A 13,796-nucleotide genomic window follows, 5' to 3' on the forward strand; every position below is an offset into this window, starting at 1 on the left:
TGATCACTTTATACCTATCTTTCCAAATACATATTTATCCCTTAATTAATATATTACCACCAATTATGTAAGATAAAATAAATATATAAGTAAGAAATAGTAAAAAATTCATCTTTCCTCTCTAAAAGATATAAGAAAATAAAATATAAAAATTTTAATATGTGAGTATGGATTATATATATATATATATATATATATATATATATATATATATATATATATATATATTTCATATTTTACATTTATCAACATTCAATAAAAATAATTTACTTTCAGATTATAATTAAATTAAAATTCAGATTATATTAGTAAAGTACGTCACACAATCGCTTTTCAACCACAATGGCCAGTCGCAATCACCCTCACTCCCCGTTGCCTACACCATCACTGATGTTGCTTCTTGAGTCATGCCAAAGCTGCCTTGCCTCGTTAGTTATACACCAAAAGGATATCTACCTTTTTTACGTCTGTTTTATAGGATAATCACAACTTTTCTTTCTGTGTCTGTTTTATAGAATAATAATATTTTTATCAATTTTAATCTATCATTTTAATTACTATTTTATTATTTATTTTTATTTTTATAGTAGTATGATATGATAATTTAAGAATGATTAAATGATATATTAGAAAAAAAATAGGTCAAAGTTTATATTATCCTATTTTATATATACTGTTATAATATATATTACTTTTGATTAGACAGTTTGTTGCTATTTGTTTGTAATATATTTTACATGATAAAAAAAATTACCCTAAAAAATAAATACACGATTATGGAAATTCTAATCTTAAAATTAATTTTTATTGTTACAATTGTAGGGATTATGGTTAAAAGTTTTAAAACATGTTTCAATTCAATTAGTTTTGCATCTCTAATAATCAAGCACATAAGCATTTTGTAGTAAGACTTGATAAGTTCAAAATACATTTATGTTAAATTGATGTATTTTAAATAATTTTATGATTTCTTTAACATTTTAATATAATAAATAAGATAATTTACATTACGTATTGTATATGAGTCATTAGATAATAAATATATTCATATTAAGTTTAGTGTTTTTTATGACAATGGATCGTTTATATATTTTATATGTTTTCAGTTTCAAGATCCCATTGGATTGTCCAATGCTGAATGTTGTAGATAGGATAAAAATGAACAATTTATCTTCTTAAGATTATTTGGTAGTTTAGGTAGAAATAAACAATTTAGTTATTATAGTTGTTAAAAATTGTATATTCCGAAATTATGTATTGCAGGATAGATTTTGGGTTTATGGTACACAAAAAAAATTTTTAAAAAAATCCAGATATTTTACGCTATTTGTTACCTAAATCGTCGTAAAAAATTTAACTTTTTTTAATTTATTTTGTATGTTAGTTGAATTTTGGGTGATGTGTAATTTTTTTATAGGTTATATATATGTTTTTGATCTTTTAATTTTTATTGAATTTTGAAATTAATTTATTTTAAAATTTTGGACCAATTTAGTCATTCATCTCTCGAAATATATGATTTAGTCCTTTTAGTCAAATTTTATTAGATTTATTTGATGTTTCATACACATTTCAAGATTGTATTTGAGTTGTTTATAGTGTTTGACACATTTTTGCTTTAATGTTAAGTCAAATACTATTATAAAACACACTTAAAATATTAAATAAATTTAACAAAATTTGATTAAAAGAACTAAATTCACGTATTTCGAGAGATAAAAGCCTAAATTAGTCTAAAATTTTAAAATGAACTAATTCTAAAATTCACGGAAAATTGAGGAACCAAAATCATATTTAACTTTTTTATTTATTTATAGACCTGTCCATGATCACAACTAACATAATAGTCTTTTTACATCATGCAATATAACTAATGTAAATTAAATCATTTTTTTTCATTACTTATATCTACATGGAATATCCAAGTAACTAATATAAAAAACTATTTTACAGTGATGGTGAAAGGGTATGCTAGGATTGGTAGAAGGTCTCGTGATGGTTGAATCATGGTGGGTACCAGTGGCGGAGCTATTTGGGGGCAGGGAGGAGCCCCGGCCCCCAAGATTTTTATTTTTTATTTTATATATATATATATATAAAATTTAAAAATATATTTAAAATATATTAATTTTTTTAAATTATAGATAATATATATTAGAAATTAATAAAAATAAAAATTTATTTTTTATTTCTTTTATTTAAACATAACATTTAATGTAAATATATAAAAAAATATAAAATTAAATATAATAAAAAATAAAAATATTTAGGTTTAATTATTCTTTTGACTCCTGATTTTATTTAAAAATTAATAGTATCATTAAGTTAATTTTACCAACAAAGCAAATCATTTATATTAACAGTCGATCAGTTTTTTAAAAATTGGGACCAAATTGAGATTAAAAAAAAATTGAAGGACCAACTTAACATTTTTAAACGAAAGCATGAATCAAAAGAATAATTAAACCAAATATTTATTAACTTAATTTTTATTTTCCTTTTCATTGTCTTTTTAGTTTTTCACAAATTGTAATAATTTCCCACTCTCATATGTCTTCTTTTTGTTTTTAAAGAAGAAAAAAGTTAGACATAAACTCATTATATTTCTCATTTATCCTCTTCCTTTCATGTCTTTTTGTCTTATTTGATAATGAAAACATTATTATTTTTTATCTAATGAGCTTTTTGTATTTTTTTTATGAATGTAGAAAAAATAATAGTGTATTATGTATTAAGAATAATGAATATGTTTTTCTTTTAATAATTACATATCTCAATTTTTTATTAGATTATGATCAATTATTTTTTAGTATTATTTTAAAAAAGTATGTTGATAAAGAATGAAAGAATAAATTAATCCTTTAAGAGTGATGAAAAGAAAATTATTAACTAAAACAAGATAGATTCTACATCTTCACATATTTTAAAGCATTATACTAATGATAAAAAATGTTCAGTTAGAGAAGTCATTTTTTGAAGTATTATACTAATGATCGAATTTAATAATTTCAAAATTATATTACTTTGGCCCCTCCGACACTTTTAGTCAAGATCCGCCATTGGTGGGTACAATGACAGTGAAAAACCAAAAAGAATAATGTTGTTAAAAGTGAAGAAAGATGTGTTTTTTCATTGATATTCTGAGATAAATATCGCATCAATTATAGGAACCAAGTGTAATAATACAATTTGTTAAAAAAATGTACTTTAATTCTAAGTCTAACTTATCTTTAGTGGACGTGGGATGTTCAACCACCCACTCATATCGAGACATATACATATTGAGCATGAGATCAGACAATAAATGGTTCCATAATGATAAATGGTTTAATAGACCCAACAAAATAACTTCTCATTGGAATAATCTAATCTACAACTTTAATACCATATTAATAAATAAACTTTAAGTTTAATTCAACTCACAAAATTAACTTAAAAAGTGAAGTTTGTACCTATTTATATATTATAAAGTCGTTTTATCTCTAATTGATGTAGACTTCCAAAAAAATGTTAATTTCTATTACAACTAATAATAATATGTATGTTATATGTAATTACCAAAATGTTTCAACAACATCTTTTTATCAACTATTCCACTCCACTACAACTAATATGATATGACATGTCATCAACATTTCTCATTTATATTATAGTGGTTTGAAGCTAATTTTACCATTATATATTAGAGAAGAAAGTATCCCCACTATTTACTATAATTAAATTTTATTTATTTACCATTCTCAATCATGTTTACTTTTTTCGCACACAAGATTTCATGATTTGATTAAGTTATCCGAACTCAATTTCACTCGTAGGAATATTTTGTGAAGTTTAGTTTTATGCATGTTGAATAAATTATTACAAGTTATAATCAATTGGTAAAGATTAAAAGGGAAAAGAACAAATGTGCTCGAAATCAGTGAAGTATATAATAACAAGTTGGACAAACCAATCATTCACTTGTAGAAGAATGTTTTAAAGCCTAATAATAAGGAACAGTTGTTTCCAACTAAGCACATTTCATATATATATATATATATATATATATATATTCCTCTTGTTATGTGGTTACATTTTGTTTCTTGTGAAATGATAAAAAGAAAACCATGAGCTAAACTAACAGTGGAATCTATGTGAGGAACAAGAAAAATTTCAGAATGCAACTATTTGTTTAAGCATTAATAAAGTAACGGAAATTCCACGCAACTCATCTTCCAAATCATTGAACACCAAGAGTCGGCAAATCTCATTAGCACTTACCACAACAAACAAAATGAAGAGAAAAACAGGCACAATACTATTCATATACATATATATGGGTGCACTTTACAAGGTAATTTTCTGCACCCTCGAAACTTTCGTTAACCAGCTGTGTTTGCATCAAACACTTACACTTCCTATGTTACTGTGACCATTCTTAAAACACCCTCTTCCGTTGTTCTCTCTTTGTTCTCAACAACGATGGAATCGGACACTGAAGGTGGAGGTGCCCTAGGGCAAGCATCATCAGTTCTTGCACCTCCAAATGGGAACAGCATAGAAACTAGGTCTATGAGAAGTTCCAATTATAGTTACGCCAATGAAGAAGTTATTGGAGATGAGGCATCAAGGTTTGAGGTTTGGGGATGGTATCTGTATGAGTTCTGCTCTTACTTTGTTCAAACTGTTCTCATCCCTGTGGTTTTTCCTCTCATTATTAGTCAGTTACAGCACCTTCCAATGGACCCTGTTCAGGAGTGGTTCAAGAACCACCAGGGTGTGGTCTGTGCAGAAAAGGAAATTAACCTGTAAGTACACTCATGCTTTAATGAATCTCACTTGTTTGATGAAGTTTTTGTTAAGAGTCCTCTTTATTACATGTTGGCATAATAGGAAAGTAGATAAATGATTGATGATGAAGTGGTGGAAGCAGCCATGAGTTTGAAATTTGGTAAAAAGGGTTTTGTTTCATTGAAAATGGACATGGTGATGAAGGAAGCACAGGTTCTCATCATAGTGCTCTTTGATTGTTGGTGCATGGTGATGAATAATGGTGTCTGCTTTCACACTTCATCGTTTTTTCTACTCAACAATAGTTAGGATTCCACTTCACTTAGGTTACACTCTTCGTATACTATTAACTAACTGTGCATGCTCCTTAAATTTTCTACCTACGTTGAGCAACAAAAACATAATTTTCCTTCCTAATATTATTACTAATAGTGCCACGAGTAAGGGATATTAGTAAAACAATATATATTTAGAGTACAAATAATTTTGTCATTATATATAATCTAATTTTATCATTTAAAATTTATTTCAAAACAAAAATTAAAAATAAAGTTAAAATGTTCACATTTTTCATTTGTTGAAGTTTAAAAGAGAATACGGGAAAAGGGAACGTGGGGGAGATAAAGCAAGTTTTTTTCTCTCTATCTCTCTCTTTTTTAAATAAAAACAATCTTCTTCTAACTTTTTTAAAATATTTTTACTACCCAATTTCTTTTTCATGGCTTTAAAAATACTTATTACCGGTTAGCTAGCTCTTAAATATATAAAAATACACAATTTACCGTATCTTTATCAATTATAATTTGATTTGATATTAATATAAAGGGGTTAAGTACGTTTTTAGTTCTTGAATTTTGATCCAAAATTAAAATTCGTCTGTTTAAAATTTCTATATATTTTGGTCCTTAAACTTTAAAAATTAATAAATATAATTCTTTTAACCTAATTATGTTAAATTTTGTTGACGTGTTGAACACTTTTCATGTTAGTATTAAAGTTATTTAAATTGTTTGACACATTTTCGATTCAATATCTGCTGACAAAATGTGTTCGACGGGTCAAAAGTTAACATAATTGAGTTAAAAAGACTATATTCATTTATTTCTAAAGTTTAGGGACTAAAATGTTTCGAAGTTTCGGACATGAACGAATTCTAATTTTGAATCAAAGTTCAAGGACATACTTAAATAATGTTATGTTATTATTTTTATTAATCAAAATTCTATTGTTAATATTTATTTATGGTTTTATTGATTATAGTACATTACTCATTTATTTTTAAAATTATGTAATAATGAAAGTGTTAATAATATTTTTAAAAATAAAAATGTGATGCTATATAATTTTTTAAAAATCAATTAAGTTAGTGAGCTTATTTAACATAACAAAATAATAAGAATAGTAAAGAAGTTTAGCATATCTAAAAAAGTTTAAGGGCGTGTTCTTTTGAGTGAAAGGGTTCGAGGGAGAGGGAGAAGATTGATTTGAATGAATTTGAAGATGAAAATTATGTTGTTCTTTTTAAGGGATTTGGAGATGATAGTGGAGTAAATTTGAGAGCAAATTTTGTGAAAGTTTGTGAAAGATTAGATGGATGTGACTAATAAAAAATAAAATTTAATTTATGAAAAAGTTAAATTACCAAATTGTCCTTGGTGTTAAAAGAATTATAAAATGATAATTAGAAAATTTGTAATTAATTTTTATTTTTTTGCAATAATTAAAAAATGTTAATGATATTTATTAATTGAAAAAAATAAATATTATAATATATTTGATTTGAAAAAAAAATGAAACAAAGTTGTGGAGAAATTGGTAGAATCAGGTACACCCAAAATGAAACTAGTTAAACATGAAAAGTCTATTATGATTATAATGGAATGAAATACAAGAAAAATATAATATTATCATTTAATATTAATTATGATTATTTTTACTATTAATATTATTTATTATTATTAATATAATAATAATAATAATAATTAATAATTAGTTATTTTATTTTCATAAAAATTAAATTCTTTTTAGTCAAATTGGAACCTTACAAGCCTTTTTGCATACAAATGATGACCACACTTTGTAGTTTTAGGTGAACAAAAGAAAACCAAACACCGAAACCAAAAGCATAAGCATGGTCAACTGAAATTTACACTCATGTAAAGACAAGAGTATTATTGTAAATGTAAATAAATCACTCCAAATCTCTTTGGCACATGTGAGATGAAAAAAAAGTAAAAATCTCTATGTTTAGCTCCTTGTCTCACTTAAAAGATTACAAAAAAAAAAAACAACATTTAAAGCACAAATCCATCCTTTTATTTCTTTGTGATAGTAAAATTCATAGAAAAGAAGAATGACTAATCTATAGTGTCATAATTTGAATATTTAAACGTCTATGTAATAATTAGTATATTTTATTCCTTAGATTGTTATATTTCATTTATTTTATTTAAAAATAGGATAACTCAATTATAAAAAATACCCAATTAAGTGCGAGGGGTATATTTTGTATACAGAGTTATTCAATTGAAACATTCAAATGTCTTCAAGTTATATTATAATAGAAGAACTTTGCACTTATATAATAGCATAATTATTTTACTTATTTATAATGGAATAACTTCTAATTAATTCTAGTTATAGAAGTAATAATGTTTGCATGAATTGGTGCAGGTACAGCACACTAACAGAGCGCACCATAACAGTGAACGGTTCAACCTTCTCTTCTTTGGAGTGGACAGCAATGGCATGGGGTGGAGGTCTTGCCCTAGCTGCTCCAATTCTGGCCTTTATTTCTCTCTACATCAATGCTTCCTTCCAAACATTCATCACAGCTGCAGCAACAGGCATTGGAGTCCTCTTTTGTCTCCCTGTAGGTCTCTTCAAAACCACTAAGATCTTCATTCTCTACATTGCAATCATTGTTGTTGCAATCACACTCTCAACTGCAACACACACTCACCACTTAGCCCTCATGGCTCCTAAACTTTCAACACCATCACCATTAAGCAAACTATCCATATTTTCCAAAAAACAAGGACTCTCTACTTGGATCTCTCTCTTTGCCACTGTTGTTGGCTGTTTGGGTGCCTCCATTGTCTCATCCTTCACTTACCACATGCTCAGGGAACCCATTGAGCGTGAGTTTATCAGTCTCTGGATTGTGACAATATTTTGTGGCTTGTTATGGCTAGTGGGGCTGTTGCATGTGTTCACAGCAGAAAACAGAACCACTTCTGTGCCAAACATTTTGTCCACAAGGTTTCAACTTTTTACAATATTCAAATACCCAAATGCAATTGGAGGTTTGGTTTCTGTTTTTCTCTCCTCGTTTACCACAATGGGGGTTTTCACTGGTGGGGTGCTGTTCATAGTGGGCCAACTCTGCATTGTGCCAGTGCACTTGCTTTATTTCTGGTTAACCTATTTCCTCTTCCCTCTGGTTTCCCTGCCACTACTATTCCAACCACTGCAGCACCTAATCAAGGCCAATTCTGTGAAAATGAAGATCATGGGGTTACTGTTGTCGCTTGTAAGTTCTGGTTTTGGGTTCTACTTCTGGGAGAGTCACTGGAAATGGGGGCACTTGCTGGTGTTTGGGGCCATTCAGGGCACATCAAGTGCACTGTTGCATGCTTTTGGAAGGGTGTTGATGTTGGAGACTGCTCCATGTGGTGAAGAACGTGGGTTTTGTGTTTGGTATGGTTGGGTGAGAGGAGTTGGGTTGTTTGGGGGGTTCGTAGTGGGTTCAGTGGTGCCAGGGAGTGTGAGAACTGCTTTTGGGGCTGCGTTTTGCAGTGCCCTTGTCGGCATTGTGGTTCTGCTTTTTGGAAATGTGAGTGACTTTGGTGCTGCTAAAGAGGGTGGTGAGAGGGCATTGGATTCCAAGGAATCTATCAGCGTTTGAGAGTGTGTCGTGTAATAAACCGATGTTGTTGTTACATTGTATATTTTGTCTGCCTTCACTTTTGTTCTCTCCTACAATTGCATGCAAATGTCGTGTAATAGGATTGGTTTTGGGTTCTCAAAATGTGTCAGAGATATTGGACCACTTCATAAAGTCTTCAAAACGTTCTTGGACCATTCAAGTTGCCCCTCCTCTGATTTTGTTCTTGGTTATTTGCTTAACCATATTTTATCAGAAATTTTACAGCTTAACGATAACAAGAGACATGTGTTGTATAAACATGTCACCATCACAACTTTTTTATATAAGGCAAACGTAGTCCATGAGTATATAAGGTGTGATGTGAGAAAGTATATCATTCAATTGAGTCAAACATCTCCAACCAATTTTTTTCCTCAGTTTCTACATTTAGCCATGTAGCCTAACCATTGTCGCTTTTAAAAGAATCAAACATTCATGTTGTGTTTGAATGCATTAATTTTGAACGGTATTTCTTTTATTCTAAGAATTTTAAACTTTTTATAATGATTGTTTGGATAAAGTAATTAAGATGAAATTGAAATTGAATTTTTTTAAAGGTATTCTAAATAAATAAAATAGAAGGATTTTAAATATATCTTCAAAATATAAGAAATTTAAAATTTTACTTCCTTTCACTTCTCATGTGAAGGTCATGTCGAATCTCTTCAAGATTAAGGCTCAGTCAAGTCGGTTTGGATTAGGGTTCAGTCAAGTCGCCTCAAGTTGAGGGCTTAGTCAAGTCGACTTGGGTTAAAGGCTTAGTCAAGTCGATTCAAGTTAAAGGCTTAGTTGATTCTCCTCAGGTTAATGATTCAGTCAAAGGTGGAGCCGAGTCAATCTAAGTTGAAGGTCAAGACTAGACGGCCCAAGCCTAGATGAAACTCATGTCGAAGGTTTAGGTGAGTCAGTTCGGGCCGAAGTCGAGCTAATTGAGTCCAGGCTAAAGGTTGAATTGAGTCAGCTTAGGTCAAAGGTCGAGCCAATTCGGCTTAGATGAAAGTTGAGTTGAGTTAGCTTGGGTTAGGAGTCGAGACAAGTTGGTCCAGCCAAAGGTCGAGATGCAGCATGGGTCGAAGGTTGAGCTGAGTGAGTTCGCACTAAAGGTCAAACTGAGTCCGCTTATGCCAAAGGTCAAGTTAATCCGGCCTGACCGATAGTTAAGAAGACAGTCCGGTCTGAGGGTCAAGACAAGTTGATCTAGGCCAAAAGTTAAGATGAGTCGGCCCAGATCAAAGGTCAAGCTACGTGAGTATGGGTCAAAGGTCCTTATAATTTGTTAAATTTTCTAAAGCGGATCAAGGATTTTTCATCAAAATTGACATTAAGATATATCTTAATTGCACTAACAAAGCAAACATTCCTTATTAACAACTTCAACTTTGATAAAAAAATATTTAATATGTTTTAAGAAATTTATTGAAAAGGACAAAAATGCACCAATTTTTCAAAAATCAAGATTAAATTGAGATTAAAATAACTGAAGAATCAATTTGACATTTTTAGTTGAAAGGATTAAATTCACCGATTTTTTAAAGAAGAAGACTAAATTAGTCTAAAGTTTCAAAGTTGGACTAATTTCAATTTTCACTACAAGTTAAGGGACCAAAAACATATTTAGCCCTTAATTTTATCATTCAAAGAAATCATTTTACTCCAAACAAAGTCAAATCCTTCAAATAAATTTAAAGAAGGGTAGTTTGGAAATTCATAATTTTATTAATTTTATGGGGGTACAGGAAGAAAAAGGTAGGATGCAGGAATAAAAACCCTGTCTGAAAAAGGTTTGAAATAGTGGCCCGAAATTCTCCTTGTCTCCCTTGTCATCTATTATTTACACCACTGGTCTTATCGGGTTAACAAACCCAAATATAACAATTGTTATTTGCACCTAATTTACATTTGAACAAAATTATAATTCAAAGTAAATCATAATTAAAGAAAAATTATATTTTACAACAAGTAAAACTAATCAAGATTTACCTCAGCCATTCATTAGAAGAGTTTGGAAAATAAAAATTAATAAAATAAAATCTAGAACTTATAAAATTAACCAGATAGTTCTAATTCAAGAATTAAGATGAAACTTAATGATGTTCTAATTTGGTGGTTAAAATTTCAATTCAAATGAAAGCTCTATTTAAATCAAAGAATCACATGAAAACCTTCTTGCATTTTTTTTAACACAAAATCAATTAAAATTTAGAAACCCTATCATTTAATAAAAATGCATTAATTTTTTTATACTTGGAAGGTAAGACCGAGGATGGTATTCCTCTTTTTGTCTAATGATTATCTAATCAGGAAAAATAAGTGATATTCTTATTACCAAGCTTCACCATTTGCTTTTTGAACTTTTGATAATAATACAATTTCTCTTAAAAGATAATTTAATTACACTACATCCTCCTTCATGGATTAACCTGTTTTATTTTATTTTGTTACCCTAAGTTGTCTTTAATTATTTCCTCCAAACTTCCCCTAATGCAAGTTTTCTTGAGTCTATATTCACTTTTTACATCTATTTCTATTTCCTTCATGGATTAACCTATTTTATTACACATGTTCACTATAGCTTCTACTTAGATGGATCAAATATTTTCATCCTCAAACACATTCATGCAAAAATTCTTAGTTGCATACTTACTTTCTAGGAATGTATTAAATTAACAAAAAAAATTATTAATCATGTTGATTACCAATTGAGGTTTATTGAAAATGTTGGAAAATTTTGTCATTTATTCTTCTTTTACCTTTAATTTTCTTATTATTTTCCCTCTTAACACAAAGATTCCTCCAACTCTTTTTTATCTTAAAATTTCCTCATGTTATATGCTTAATAGACTATTTTATTTAATTCTCAAACTCCAAGTGTGTGTTCATGCTATATATAGTCTCCCCCGTGCCTATCACATTCTGTTAATTCTAATTCGAAACCTTTTCTTTTATGATTTTGCTATTGCATTAATATGTTAGAAATTAAAGTGTTAGTTTGAATTTTTATTAGGTAAAAAGTAGGAAATTTAGTAACAAATAATAAAAAAACTCACAAATTAAATATTTTAAGGTTTTAGATTGGATATAACAATTCTTTGTATATGTTATTTATAATTAAGCATTATTATCGAGTACATGTGATTAAGAAATATTTCAGTTGAGAGATTCCTTTTCATTTTTTTTTAATTTGCAAAAAATAGAAAGAAAATTTTATTTAAAACTCGTTGTTATAAACTTGGTGTAAATGTAGTTGTTGAAAGTGCACCCTTTGACCTTCTTGATTTTGCATTGAATTATTGCTTTTTTTTTCCTCAAACCATCATTAATTACAAGTTTTTTTTTTTAGTCAATGCGTTCTTTATGGTGCAATAGTGGTATACGGTTGATTTCATAATTTATGTGTTGGAAATGTGAACCACTTGACCTTGATTTCCTTCAAAATATTAATGTTGCTCCCATACTTCATCTATTGGAGAATATAACCACTTGACCTTCTTGATTTTGTGTTCTTGGTTGCTTAATGGTATTGTTGTTAGAATTAATTCTATTAATGACTTATTAAAATATTATTATGGGTCCAATTATGATTTAATAAAATTTAAAAATATATTGATTATTATTATGGGAAGTGATAATAAAATAAATATAAAATAAAAACCAGCTTTATGGACGTTGGTATAAAAAAGGGATTGAGGATTTGTCTCTGACTATAAGCACAACAACTCATCAAGAACATGTGAGAAGAAAAAAAGAAAGACAAAGAGATAGATCGGGAAACAATGGTTGAAGAACATACAAAATTACAAATTAAAGAATGCATATTCACAAAATCTCTTATGGATCAATGATTAATGCTTTATTATGTTTTATCGTATGAAAATCTTAAATCTTAAAGATTCTTAATAGTTTTACATTGCCACTATGGCTAGAATATTCATTCTCCTACCTATAACTTCTACTAAATCCTTACAAGTCAAAGTTGAACAATTTTTGTTCAAGTGACTTATATATGATATGAAGTTTGATACCTAATCCTTTTGTCATGGTAATTTTATCTGTATGGCATCTTTTCCATTTTCACACTTAATACTTTCCATTTTTATCAACAAGAAGATCCTTCTTATTTCTAACATGCTATTCTTTTTTTTTTGCCTAATAATCTTATAAGAAAACATCGTTGGCTTGCATGTGAGGAACATTGTTGTTTACAAAGAACTTCAACCCTTCCATCTTTCACTCTAACAAAGCCTAGCAAAGTTGTCCAAATTCATAATAACTTTTTAAAACTAAAGAACATAAAATAGTGAAACTAAAACTTACTCTCTTTAAAAAAAAAGAATTAGAAAATTGAATGGTAACAAACACCAGATAGTTAGCTAATGTTTGGTCAATTTTTAGTTGGAGATTAGTCAGCAACAAAATGTTCAAATATCTTGTACAAATAACAAAAATAATAATTTTAAAGAAATGTAAAGTAAAGCCTATCTTATGGATTTAATTTCAATTTCTACACTATTGAATAGAGGAATGATTAAATATATTTTTAGTTCTTGAATTTTGATACAAAATTAGAATTTGTTCCTATTCAAAATTTTGATATATTTTGATCTTAAAACTTTAAAAATGAATCAAATGTGTTTCATGCTAGCATTTAAGACCTTTAATGTAAATGTTTTATTCATAGAGATAGAAGAGTTAGAAGTATTTTAATATAATTTAAAAAATAAATAATTAAAATAAACATCTTACTCTTACTCATGTTTTCATGGACTTTTAATTTTATGTGTAAATGTTGCTTATAGTTAACAACTATATTTTTTTACTATGAATTAATATTTTATTTAATCAGACTTATTACACTTGACTACTAAAGTATCTCTTTGGTACCTATAAATACCCTTTATTTGTATGAGAATAAACACACCAACAACCACTATAACTCATATAAGTGTTTTGTATTCTTCTTTATATTATCTTTAAGACATCGATGTTCATAAGGTTCAAAGATCCTTCGCTGCACTCGATTGATCTGACGGGTTGTTGTATTTTGTGAGAGAAGCGCATATGATTTTGTTGTGTCATGTGCACTAGGGATGTTTTCTCT

General features: G+C 28.4%; 1 protein-coding gene across 1 annotated transcript; it reads left to right on the forward strand.

The window, feature by feature from the left end:
* Positions 1-4,151: 4,151 nt before the first annotated feature.
* On the forward strand, positions 4,152-8,718 carry LOC114177515. The gene is made up of 2 exons (XM_028062892.1): positions 4,152-4,787; positions 7,444-8,718. Exons 1-2 carry the CDS (start codon positions 4,462-4,464, stop codon positions 8,675-8,677), a joined length of 1,560 nt encoding a protein of 519 aa, XP_027918693.1. The 5' UTR covers positions 4,152-4,461; the 3' UTR covers positions 8,678-8,718.
* Positions 8,719-13,796: the final 5,078 nt, after the last annotated feature.

This window comes from Vigna unguiculata, chromosome 3 (genome assembly GCF_004118075.2).
Source record: "Vigna unguiculata cultivar IT97K-499-35 chromosome 3, ASM411807v1, whole genome shotgun sequence".
NCBI classification, from domain to species: Eukaryota; Viridiplantae; Streptophyta; class Magnoliopsida; order Fabales; family Fabaceae; genus Vigna; species Vigna unguiculata.

What these genes read in the sequence shown, in the direction of transcription:
- LOC114177515 (XM_028062892.1), top strand. Translation starts at nt 4,462, where the DNA reads ATGGAATCGGACACTGAAGGTGGAGGTGCCCTAGGGCAAGCATCATCA. An exon ending in GCAGAAAAGGAAATTAACCT is followed by an intron (nt 4,788 to 7,443) that starts GTAAGTACACTC and finishes GAATTGGTGCAG; the next exon opens with GTACAGCACACTAACAGAGC.